We start from the raw sequence: 11,459 nt of genomic DNA, 5'->3' as shown, positions 1-11,459 counted from the left end.
AACTGAGAGAATAACGTAACAAACACCACAATAAATATTGAAAGTGGAATAGCTTACTTTTGCAATTCTGCTTTTGTGGCCTACACTTCAGCAAAAAGGCGTATTCCCAGCGAATATCAAGTCTTTTCAGCAGCGTTATTCATAATCACTCACTGGCAACGACATGGGCATTGACGCTCAACCTGGAATTCAACAGCCTGCCGCATATGAAGCTTTTTTTTTGGCGACGTAAATAATTCCGTGTCCCAATGTATGAGAGGACGACATCGGGGATACGACCCCAAAAGATTGATCACAACTTGTGTGACAAAGGGATTATTGCCTTAAAGTATCACTATATATACAATATACTGTGTTTAAACAGTTATTATTTTATAAACTTTATAGTCATAGTGTAAATTCAGTATTTATCTGGTTCAATGGCAGCTGAGGAAAGCACATCTGATCCAAATCATCGGAACACAAAGCATGGACCGGTGAGCAATATCTTTCATCAATTGTTTATAAATTCACTATTGTATTGAACTGGTTGTTAAAATGAACAAAAATTATGCTTGAGAAAAATGTTTTGCCACTTTTATTGTCACTCGGTCAATGGGCATTGGAGCCCAAATATCTGCTCTATTTTCAAGATCTCTGCTCCCCCAAGAGTCAACTGAAATCAAGACACCCATTTGTGCCAGCTGCTTAACTGGTGATCAACGCAGCTGATGGACAAGACATCTAGCTCTGCAGCTGATTGGGCAGACCATAAATGGAACTCTCAAGGAAAGTCAAGCACCACCAGACTCCATTCATTTATTCCTGATGCCGACACTCCTCCCACTAGCCTGACGCTACAAAGACAGGCGTGGGTGTGCCTTAACTGTCTCCCTACGGGCTCAGGCTTTTCGCTCAACCATGCACCAATGGGAAATAGCTTTTTCTTCTACTTGTAAATGTGGTGCTGAGGAACAAACTGCAGACCACATAATCAACGATTGCACCATCTTTAAGCCACCTAATGGAGTGGAAGGTCTGCGTGTCTTAGATAATGAAATTAAAGACTGGCTGCTCTCTAGTAGCTTTTCAGCTCAGTCCGAGAAGATCGTAAGTCTGGGGTGGTAAAAGCATTGACTCTCGACCCCAGAGACTCACACAAAGATGACGACATAGAATTAAAAGTTTATGCTTGTATAATGTATGTATATTGACTATTGTGTATATATTGTTCTCTAGCTGCTACGTAATGGAGAGGTATATAGTGCTCTTGAAGTGTGTTCAACTGTCTGTGCTGAAGGTTCAAAGCTCAGCTTCAAATGGACTATAATTACAATTGGTTGATTTTCTAATGCAATTAAACTAAGCGTATTTGCAGTTATTTCTTGGTGATTTGCCAAATGGCTTCTTGCAAGTTTCGGCTCCGGGTCAAACACAAGTAGCAAGAGATGAACTCATTGCTCATCAAATTGCAAGGCAGCAGGTTCAGCAACAGACCATGATGCAGCAATCTGTCTATGTTTCCGAGCGTCTATTTGTTTCAGTCATGGAGGTATTGTATATCATGTTGACAAATCTTTCACATTTTTCTGTTCTTGCTTTGTCCTATGCCATGTATATCGGTACACGACATCTGGGCGAGCCCAAGTGGCGACGGTAGCGAAAGTTTAGCTGTTCGGAACAGTGGTGAGTTGGTGACCTATATAATTTATCTAGTTGCTTTGCGGCGTCATGGTTTATCGTGAAGCTTAAGAAAAACCCCTCAGAAAAGAGACAGACAAATGGCCAGAAAGTGGTTGACGTCAGTTGTGAACGCTCCCCAACCGTTATCGAAACTTGGCATTCGCAATACCGATGCTGATGATGATGATCTTCATTTATTAACTTGTATGGGAGTTTTGTTACCTACATAAATTGTAAATAAACAATCAAACACTGCCATCACCATCTAGGCGAAACTGAACAAGAATTATGGAATGGTCAGAATGGATCCATACTGCCGTGTCCGCATCAACCACAATGTTTATGATACCGACATCGATACTAACGGAGCTAAGAATCCTCACTGGACAAAATCAATATCAGTTCCTTATTCAGAACAAATAAAAACTATATATTTAGAAGTTTTTGATGCGGTAAGATGGAAAGATGTTATGTACTTTTTAGCTTTGTAAATACGCAAAAGCTTATATCAGTGATACTAAATAACATTTTTCAAAGTGTTCTCTAGAACAGGGGTCCGCAAATAGTGGGTCGCGACCCAAATTTGGGTCACGAGACTATCCACAGTGGGTCACAAAACGGTTTAAACTTATTATAAATATAACTTGTATGGCAAAAATAAATATAATTATATAGTCATTAATGTGCTGAGTTTCGTACAATTTGGTACAAGAAAATTTATACTTTCGATTGTAGTACAGTCGTTAAGCCCACGGTTATAAAGCCTGGAAGACACCTTGAGCCAGGGCATGAAAACTCTCAGCTTATCTCCAAAACTGGCGACTGAAAGTCAGCAAAACAAAAACTTTGGCAGCAGCTTTCCACCTCCACAATCAGGAATCTGATCGTGAGCTACATGCTCAGAACAATGAAAAACCTCTGTCCTTCTGCCCGAACTAAAATATCTTGGGGTGACACTAGACAGATCGCTCACATACCACCACCATTTGGTGTCAGTGCGCAAAAAACTGACATCCCGCGCTGCGCTACTCAAGCGCCTGGCAGGCTCCAGCTATAGGGGGGAGAGGGCTGACACTATAGCAGCCTTAGCCCTTGTCTACTCTTCAGCAGAGTACTGTGCACCTGTTTGGTGCTGCAGTGCTCACTACCACAACATCGACACTGTCATAAAAAGCGCCCTTCGAACAGTGACCGGATGCCTGCGTCCCATACCTTTGGACAATATCCCCATTCTCGCTGGTATCCAATCTTCTGAGCTTCGTCGCGAAGAATCCACTCTGTCTCTCGCAAGATCTCTGCTCTCCCAAACGAGCACCCTCAATCCCCATCGACTGAAATCAAGACACCCATTCGTGCCAGCCGCTCAACTTCTGATCAACGAAGCTGATGAACAAGACATCTCTGCGGCTTATAGCCGCAGACTGTAAATGGAATTCTGAAGGGAAGTCAAGTACCACCAGACTCCATTTGTTCATCCCCGACGCAACACACGCCCCATCGGCCTGACACTACCAAGACAGGCATGAGTTCGCCTCAACCGTCTTCATATGGGCGTCGGGCTTTCCGCTCAACCATGCACCAATGGGGAATGGCCTGTGAATGTGGTGCCGAGGAACAGACCGCAGACCACATCATCAATGACTGTACGATCTTCAAGCCACCTAATGGAGTGGAAGGTCTACGTGCCATTGATTATGAAATCAAAGACTGGCTGCTGCCCTCTAGTAGCCTTCCAGTGTAGTCCGGGAACATCGTGAGTCTTGGGTAGTAAAAGGATAGAGTAGACCCTCGGCCCCAGAGGCCTGTACGTCGACGACGATGCCCACGAGTAATAGGTCCACCCGCTTATTAAGACCAATTTGGTCCGTTTCGGAATTACTGAAGGTGTAGAAGTGGTAGAAAATTGTCCCCAGCTTAATAAGCCAAAATCGTCCGGTCCCGATGTGGGCTTAATAAGCGGGGACGACCGTATTGAAATTGATACTAATCTGCAAAGTGTTTTGCGCAAAATTACATACTTCCTGAACATTTGGGTCGCAAAGATTTCGAACGATTGTTTTTTGGGTCGCGCCAAAAAGTATTTGCGGACCCCTGCTCTAGAAGAACATCACTATTTCATAAATTTTCGTAGTAATTTGTATTCAGTAGTTTTCTAAATTTTGTAAAAACTAGTGGATAAAAACTTTGTTGGGTCAACATGAACATACATGATCGGACTTGTTGCTACACTTAAATAGAACAATACAGCATGCACTGAAACGTTAATTCGCCAAACATGCCATAGTGTGGCATGGTGTTAATATTTCACGTAACCTAAACAGTAACAATTGTGATTTTTTTTTATTTAAGAACGTTCTTGTTCATTTTACTAACGTGCTATTGTTTTGTAGTTTTGCATAATTAATATAAAACTGTCGAAAACTTGTAGTTTAAATTCCATTAATTAGCTACGTGGGAGGCGACCAGATACAATTACAAAACTTAAATTTATTCATCTTTCAAATACACAGCGAGCATTGAGTTCAGACAGTCGTATAGCTTGGGTTGACATCACCCTCCCACCCACAGTGAAGGATGGAGAGCCAGTTGATGATTGGTGGCCTCTAAATGGAAAGCTGGGCGAGGAACAGGAAGGAACGTTACATGTAGTGATCTCCAAAAAGGTAATATAAAGGCTCAATGAGACTGACTTCTTTGCCTAATTTAGTGAAAACTTTAATAATTATAGGACGGAAACACGATTTTTAGCACTGTCAGTGATTACGTAGAGGTAGAGCGAGTGTTTATTGATCTAAAACTCGAAAAAAAAAAGACTTTATTAATCAAGCGAAAATTTGACTGAGTGAATTGAAATCCTCAATAGAACATATTAGTCTAGTCTGATTGCTGTATAAGTAGGTAACTATCTCCATTCTCCACCCACAATGAACATCACGTTTACCAAGAACAAGATTGAAATGTAATGTTTCACATTTTCGGCATTAAAGTTTCTGTCCTTCGCCACAAGTTTGGAAGGCATCAAAAAACTTCTTTCTACAGAAGCAGACGTGGGTTGACAGTGCTGGAGTAAATTGTACACATCTGATGAAATATCTGGTCTTTCCATGTTGATTTTTCTAGAAGTGTCATTGTTGTGCAGTTTTTTAGTGTAGCGACCGCTTTTTTAAGGTGCATTTCTAGACCGTAAATCAGCCACATTTTACATTGATTCAACGTCTGCAGAAACGACTAATGTGCTATCTGGATTGGCCCTTTTCATCATTTTGTGTGATTAGAACAGTATTGCACAAACGGTTAATGTGACGTAGCCACCTGCACTAAGAGTCACAGGTTGGCATGGATTATTTTCCTACCATATTATCTTTTCAGAAAGTACAGCAAAAGTTTGACCGCCCCGTGATGCCACCTGGTGGATTTCCTCAACCAATGATTTATGCGACTCCTCAATATTATCCCCAAGTAGCAGGTAACTAAAAGTGAAACATGATTAAATTTTGAATCATGTAATAAAACTCAAATAAGGCGAATGATTATTGTAGAAACAGCACTTGCAGGAATTGCATCAGGTACAAATCAATGTTCAATCACACTTAAAGGCGTGTCTGAAGGAGTGAAGGTGGACACGAAGATTGGCTTCCTTGCCTTCCCGCCCACTTAAACTAAATCTTCAACCACCAGGTGTAATCCTGGATAGGACAAAAAAAGGAACTTTGTGATCTATGAAAACTTACTTATACATGTCGGTTCGTGAAATTTTAAGCCTGATTGTATTAACGTTAAAAACTTTTCAGGTGCTCCAAACTATTATCCACCACCCAACCAGCAAGGTACAGCGGCTATGCAACAAGGTGTTCCTCCGCAGCAACCCCAAGCTGTTCCTGTTCCAGCAGGCCCTTTGTTTACGGATGCAGTAAGTGTTTGCAGGATTTATTTCAGCATGAAAAGCCATGGAACTGACATTGGGTAGCGTGGTTCAAGGGAATGTTATGCTTTCTGCCGAATTGCTACGGATTACCGTCCTGCAACTTGCTTAAACATTGCTTATCAATTCTTGAGTTTGGAATTGAGGTCACGTTTTTCCTTAAACGGAAAAAAAATTCAATGTATTTTGGAAGCGAAACAGTGGCAACAAAGCCACATTGCCACGGCATAGCAAGTGGTTCATTTCGCAAATGGCAGTGCAAGAAGATTTTGTTAATCATTGCATAGAGAAAAGAAGTGACTGTCATTTGATACTTTTTGGTTTCAAAAGAAGTGCATAATTCATAAAATGCTCGCTCTTGTTTATCTTTAAAGCTTGTTTCTAGATTTAAAATGAAAACCATAAACAGACATAACTCAGCAACAACACTACATTTAACATTATAAAAACAAAAAACAAAAAGCGAACGTTTTCGGCTAGTCATATAGCCCTTTTCAAGCCTATAAGAAAATACATTATTAAAAGAAATGCTAAAGAATCATATAGTATCACAGCAAAAATATGGTCAAAGCTAAACATTTGAGAAACTGCCTCGCTCACACAAAATGATAACTGAAAATTACACAGCACAACGGGTCAAGTATTTCAGAGGTAAAATTAATTGATTGTTCAGACAAGGACTCAGGCAGATTACGCAAGAAAGACAGAAGCACAAGAGATAGTGGCACAAAACAAAGTAAATGCGAGAAACACAAGACGTGATAATTCAATCAAAAAACTGCTAAAAGGTAAGAAGCTCCGCAAGCAAATAATTGCCTGTTGAGCCCTGGGTTTAAAGATTTGATGATCAATGCCTCGTGAATCTTGGTGTCGAATTCGGACAAACACTTAAGAACAATTTTGAAAGACTGCAAAGACGGTTTATTGTTAGAGCACGATTGGCAGTTTCTAATATGGTCTTTAATTGCACTGTTTTTATTAAAATTAGCTAAATTCAAATGCTCTCCCACTCTCGTCACCAAATGTCGTGTGGTCATACCAACGTATGACGATATGACCACACGACATTTGGTGACGAGAGTGGGAGAGCATTTGAATTTAGCTAATTTTAATAAAAACAGTGCAATTAAAGACCATATTAGAAACTGCCAATCGTGCTCTAACAATAAACCGTCTTTGCAGTCTTTCAAAATTGTTCGTAAGTGTTTGTCCGAATTCGACACCAAGATTCACGAGGCATTTGGTGACGAGAGTGGGAGAGCATTTGAATTTAGCTAATTTTAATAAAAACAGTGCAATTAAAGACCATATTAGAAACTGCCAATCGTGCTCTAACAATAAACCGTCTTTGCAGTCTTTCAAAATTGTTCGTAAGTGTTTGTCCGAATTCGACACCAAGATTCACGAGGCATTGATCATCAAATCTTTAAACCCAGGGCTCAACAGGCAATTATTTGCTTGCGGAGCTTCTTACCTTTTAGCAGTTTTTTGATTGAATTATCACGTCTTGTGTTTCTCGCATTTACTTTGTTTTGTGCCACTATCTCTTGTGCTTCTGTCTTTCTTGCGTAATCTGCCTGAGTCCTTGTCTGAACAATCAATTAATTTTACCTCTGAAATACTTGACCCGTTGTGCTGTGTAATTTTCAGTTATCATTTTGTGTGAGCGAGGCAGTTTCTCAAATGTTTAGCTTTGACCATATTTTTGCTGTGATACTATATGATTCTTTAGCATTTCTTTTAATAATGTATTTTCTTATAGGCTTGAAAAGGGCTATATGACTAGCCGAAAACGTTCGCTTTTTGTTTTTTGTTTTTATAATGTTAAATGTAGTGTTGTTGCTGAGTTATGTCTGTTTATGGTTTAAAAGAGTTACCTCTCTACCCAAATTGTATAATAAAATGAAAACGTTAACTGCTTGACGTGCAGTGCCAACACTTCTTTGTTCAGAACAAATTGCATTAAAATGTTTTTAAATCAGTGCAAGAAATGTCAAGTTTTAAAAAAGAGTTTTGTTTATTTTCTGTAGGACGTCGCTCAATTGAAAGAGCTCTTTCCTGCCATGGAAGATGACGCCATTCGCACCGTGCTGGAGGCGAGCAGAGGAAACAAAGACGCAGCTATTAACTCTCTGCTCAGTATGTGATAATTGCTTGCCATCTGGTTAAAGTTGGTCAACTGGAATGCAACTCTATTGTCCTCTTGACATTCTAAGCACAATAAACACCTCTTCATTATGAACCCTTCGTCTCTTCCTTGACGAAAGATTTGGTTCATCACCTCCAAAACGATGACACAGGCTCTGTTCAGCTTTGACGATTTAAAATATTTTGATTTATGCCAATTGACGTTTGTTCAGATCAGCGTGGTTGAACAGTTTCGATTTTTTAAACCCGTTTTGCTTAAAAGTTTTTTTCGTTACTTGTGTTATGTTATTTTCAAGATGCGTTTTGTAAATTCTTGATCATGTGATCAGAGTTTCGGCATAAGAGCTGTTTATGTGAGTTCTTTCACCAAGAAAGATAGTTTTACATATTTGTCTTAGAACGTTGCTACAGCAAGTGACGATTGAAATGCCGCTACCGTGTTGCTGCACTGCGGCTCATACGTTTGCAAGATAGCTGCTTCGCTTATTTAAGATTAATTTTTTAACACGTGCTTTTAAATTATTAAGTAACTTCCAGCAAAGGAATCTGTAAATGGTAATTTCAATATGCAACATTTTGGTAGATTTTGTTTTGCCAAGTCTCAGAAAATGATTGATTCGCAACAAAAACTGCCAATTTTTATAATCTTCATTCTTCACTGAGTTACTTCTTAGACGAACGCATATTACAAGTGAATTTTAGATCAACAAGGGCGACTTGCACTCATTTTTCAACGCTTGTATATTTCTGTTATAGCTTAGTTTTATTCCGTGTTGGAAATCCCTCAAGGATTAGCGCACTCACGAATGTCGATCCGTTGACTTAACCTTGTTTCGACAATTGCATGCATGTGGTCTCTTTTACTGACCCTAATTTTAATTTCGCTTAACGTATTTCTGTGCTAATTTCAATAATCAGCTTTGTTTTTGTTGCCTGTGGACGAGTGGTGAGAGCTCCTGTGCTGTGCTCGAAAGGACCCCGGTTCGACACCGAGTGTACGAAGGTGTGTCTTTGCAAGACAGCAGGGGACATGCTTGAAAGTGGACATTGAATTCGCTACTTTCCCAATTCAAACCACCTGGTGTTAGGGCGGGTACAACCAGCGTTATTTTTACACAAATGCGATTGCTTTTTGAGTGTTTACGAAGCAACCGCACAGTGCAATTGACTGGTATATATGAGTATTGAGCAGTGTAGCATGAAGTTGGATTTTTGTACCCAATAGTCTTTGTTGAGCATCCAATGCATGGTAAATTATTGATTTTTTGGAGATAAGAGTGAAATTCTGTTGTATTGTTTTTAATCATTTAATTGTTGCCAAGCTTGATATGGTTAATTATTGTTCAAAACACTTAATGGTAGCGCTACCGTAGAGTTATATACTGTATATTCGTGAGCAGTTAACCTCAAAGTTAAACAGCAATATAATTACAGTAAAATTTATCTATCCGTCTTCGTTCCTCACCTTTTTATCCGTCACAGCAGAATTCCTCTCTTTTGCGTAAATTCCAGTTCGTTTCATCTGCCACCGCCGTCTGATAGGTGATTTGCGGATTTGATTCACTTTTTTCAAGCAAAAGAGTCGCGGCATTATTCTTTACTGCAGCATGCATAGCTTCCGCGTGTGAGATTCCACACAAATATGAGGATCGTATTAAGTTACAAGGCAACCTTACTGCAGACTTTGCGAACACAAAGTGCGAAGTGCCAACTACCTTAAGATACGGCAAAAGATATTTCAAACCTATGAATGGATCAAGAATTAAGATGTTAATTGTAAGTGGAGACGAATGGAAGAATGATGGAACAGAGCTTAAGTGCTAAAAAACACATTTGCAATGAATTGTTTGTAGCCTACTACAAAGTTACAGCAAATCAATGCTAAAGTTAGCAAATAGGGGAGACCGGGGCTAAAAGTAACAGGGGTAAGTTGTAACACTATCATTTTCTCCCCAACTAAACAGAAAAATATATTTTTCTTTTGCGCCCTCTATCAAGTGTATTGTAACTAAGTTACAGAGAAACCCTCGTTTCAATATCTCTCCGTACAGTTGAGTTATAACGAAAAGCATTTTTTGCCTACTGAAAGTAAAATTTTAGAAAAATAAACTTGTAGTTACTACGACAAGAAAAAGTAAGCTAGAGGGCTGGTCTTTTTTTTTTGATATAACTATTTACTTAGGTATTTAAAAAATTAAAGATGACCAAAAATATGTGGCATTTTGTTGGTGAAATATCGAACAGTTTATGGCTAACTGCTAATGGGGCAAGATGTAACAAGAGCTGTGTTATGTGAAGAGAGGGGCGTTCTTCCCGGCTATCAGCACAAGGCTGAGCACTCGCTAGTGCAGCGAGCGGATTCTTGCTACAAATCGGCTGCCGAGAAACATATCGTTGATTGGAAAGTCTGAATGGCTTGCGTGGAAGCTACACCGTTATGGTTAGCGAATCGCAGCTGCTCGCTGTACTAGCGAGTGCTCAGCCTTGTGCTGATAGCCGGGAAGAACGCCCCTCTCTTCACATGTCCTCTGCCCTGGCGCCTGCTGGTTTTGTTGGCTCTTTCTTTGTTTCCACAAAGATAAGAGTTAAACTGACTGGTAAAGCGGTGGTCGAATATCATTGTACCCTAACCCTAACTCTTCTCCAGTGAGTATGTATTACAATCCCACCTATATTTTTTGTTTCTATTGATTAATCGAGCCTCTGCTCCACATTTTTATTTGAATTTTGTTTGCCACGAGAACCAAATTATCCTTAAATGGTTGACTCTCTTCCTCGTGGTAGACCCCAATTATATCCGCTCTGCCTACTGGCAGACCGGGTATAAGAGTCAAGTACCTGCGCCGAGGTCGCGTGAGGGAGACGTGGGCGCCGCCCGGCGGTCAATTACTGCCGGTTCCAGCGTCCACACGCGACGGGTCGCCCGGCCCGTCGCAGGCCATCTTTCTGGGCAATGCAGAAAGAGCCTGTCTCCCTGGCCCGCTCCGCCATTCTAAATTTGCGGACGGGTCATGTAACGTTTTCGATCCACACTCTCCCTCCACAGGTACCTCGACTCCCCAGCCTGGCCCCCGCGACCTAAGCTGGTGGACTTACCCCTCCGGGTGCATCGTCACCCCTAAATCACGCCGCTCCCCGCCGCCGCGGGGTGTGGCAGGCCGGTTTTCTAAAGTCTTCGACCTGGCTATGTTTGTTTGTGCTCTCTCGCCGTGTCAATTATTTGTACCCGTGCGCTGTTGATGCAAATAAAACAGTTTAACACTAGTGGTGCGATACTGACGAGCCCAGCCTCATGGGCGAAACACGGTGTCTATCGCTGTCAATTCTTGCTACAAATCGGCTGCCGAGAAACAAGAGCTGTGTTATGTTCTTTGGCATTAAATGAACTATGATTACTTGGTAACTATTACAATTATGCGTAATTATAAAAAAAAGTGAACGTGGGAAGATTCCACCTGCTGTGTCAAAACGTGCTGCTGAGGAAGCCATCACTGGAAATGAGTCTATTCGAAAAATTGCCAAAGATTAGCCTACAACATATGCCATGTGACTTTGTACAGACTGGTTAAGAAAGTTAAAGGTAAATTTAACTTGCCTACCTAAGATAGCTTACTGATTGTAAGAAAAAACATTGAACACCTGTAGGCCTATGTCTACTCCAAGTGAGGATGTTTCTACTGATCAACCTTCAGTTGCAACACCTTCTACTTCTCTTCGTTCAAGTGAA

The 11,459-nt window shown here is 40.6% G+C and overlaps 1 protein-coding gene across 1 annotated transcript; it reads left to right on the top strand.

Moving 5' to 3' along the window:
• The first annotated feature begins 386 nt into the window (after positions 1 to 386).
• On the top strand, positions 387 to 10,985 carry LOC145780039 (toll-interacting protein B-like). The gene is made up of 7 exons (XM_082591747.1): positions 387 to 476; positions 1,358 to 1,531; positions 1,932 to 2,114; positions 4,173 to 4,325; positions 5,032 to 5,128; positions 5,454 to 5,572; positions 7,615 to 10,985. The coding sequence occupies exons 1-7, from the start codon at positions 420 to 422 to the stop codon at positions 7,729 to 7,731; spliced, it is 900 nt and encodes a 299-aa protein (XP_082447873.1). The 5' UTR covers positions 387 to 419; the 3' UTR covers positions 7,732 to 10,985.
• Positions 10,986 to 11,459: the final 474 nt, after the last annotated feature.

Source organism: Aplidium turbinatum, chromosome 1, assembly GCF_918807975.1.
Source record: "Aplidium turbinatum chromosome 1, kaAplTurb1.1, whole genome shotgun sequence".
Classification (NCBI taxonomy): Eukaryota; Metazoa; Chordata; class Ascidiacea; order Aplousobranchia; family Polyclinidae; genus Aplidium; species Aplidium turbinatum.
This window is presented reverse-complemented; position numbering and strand designations above follow the sequence as displayed.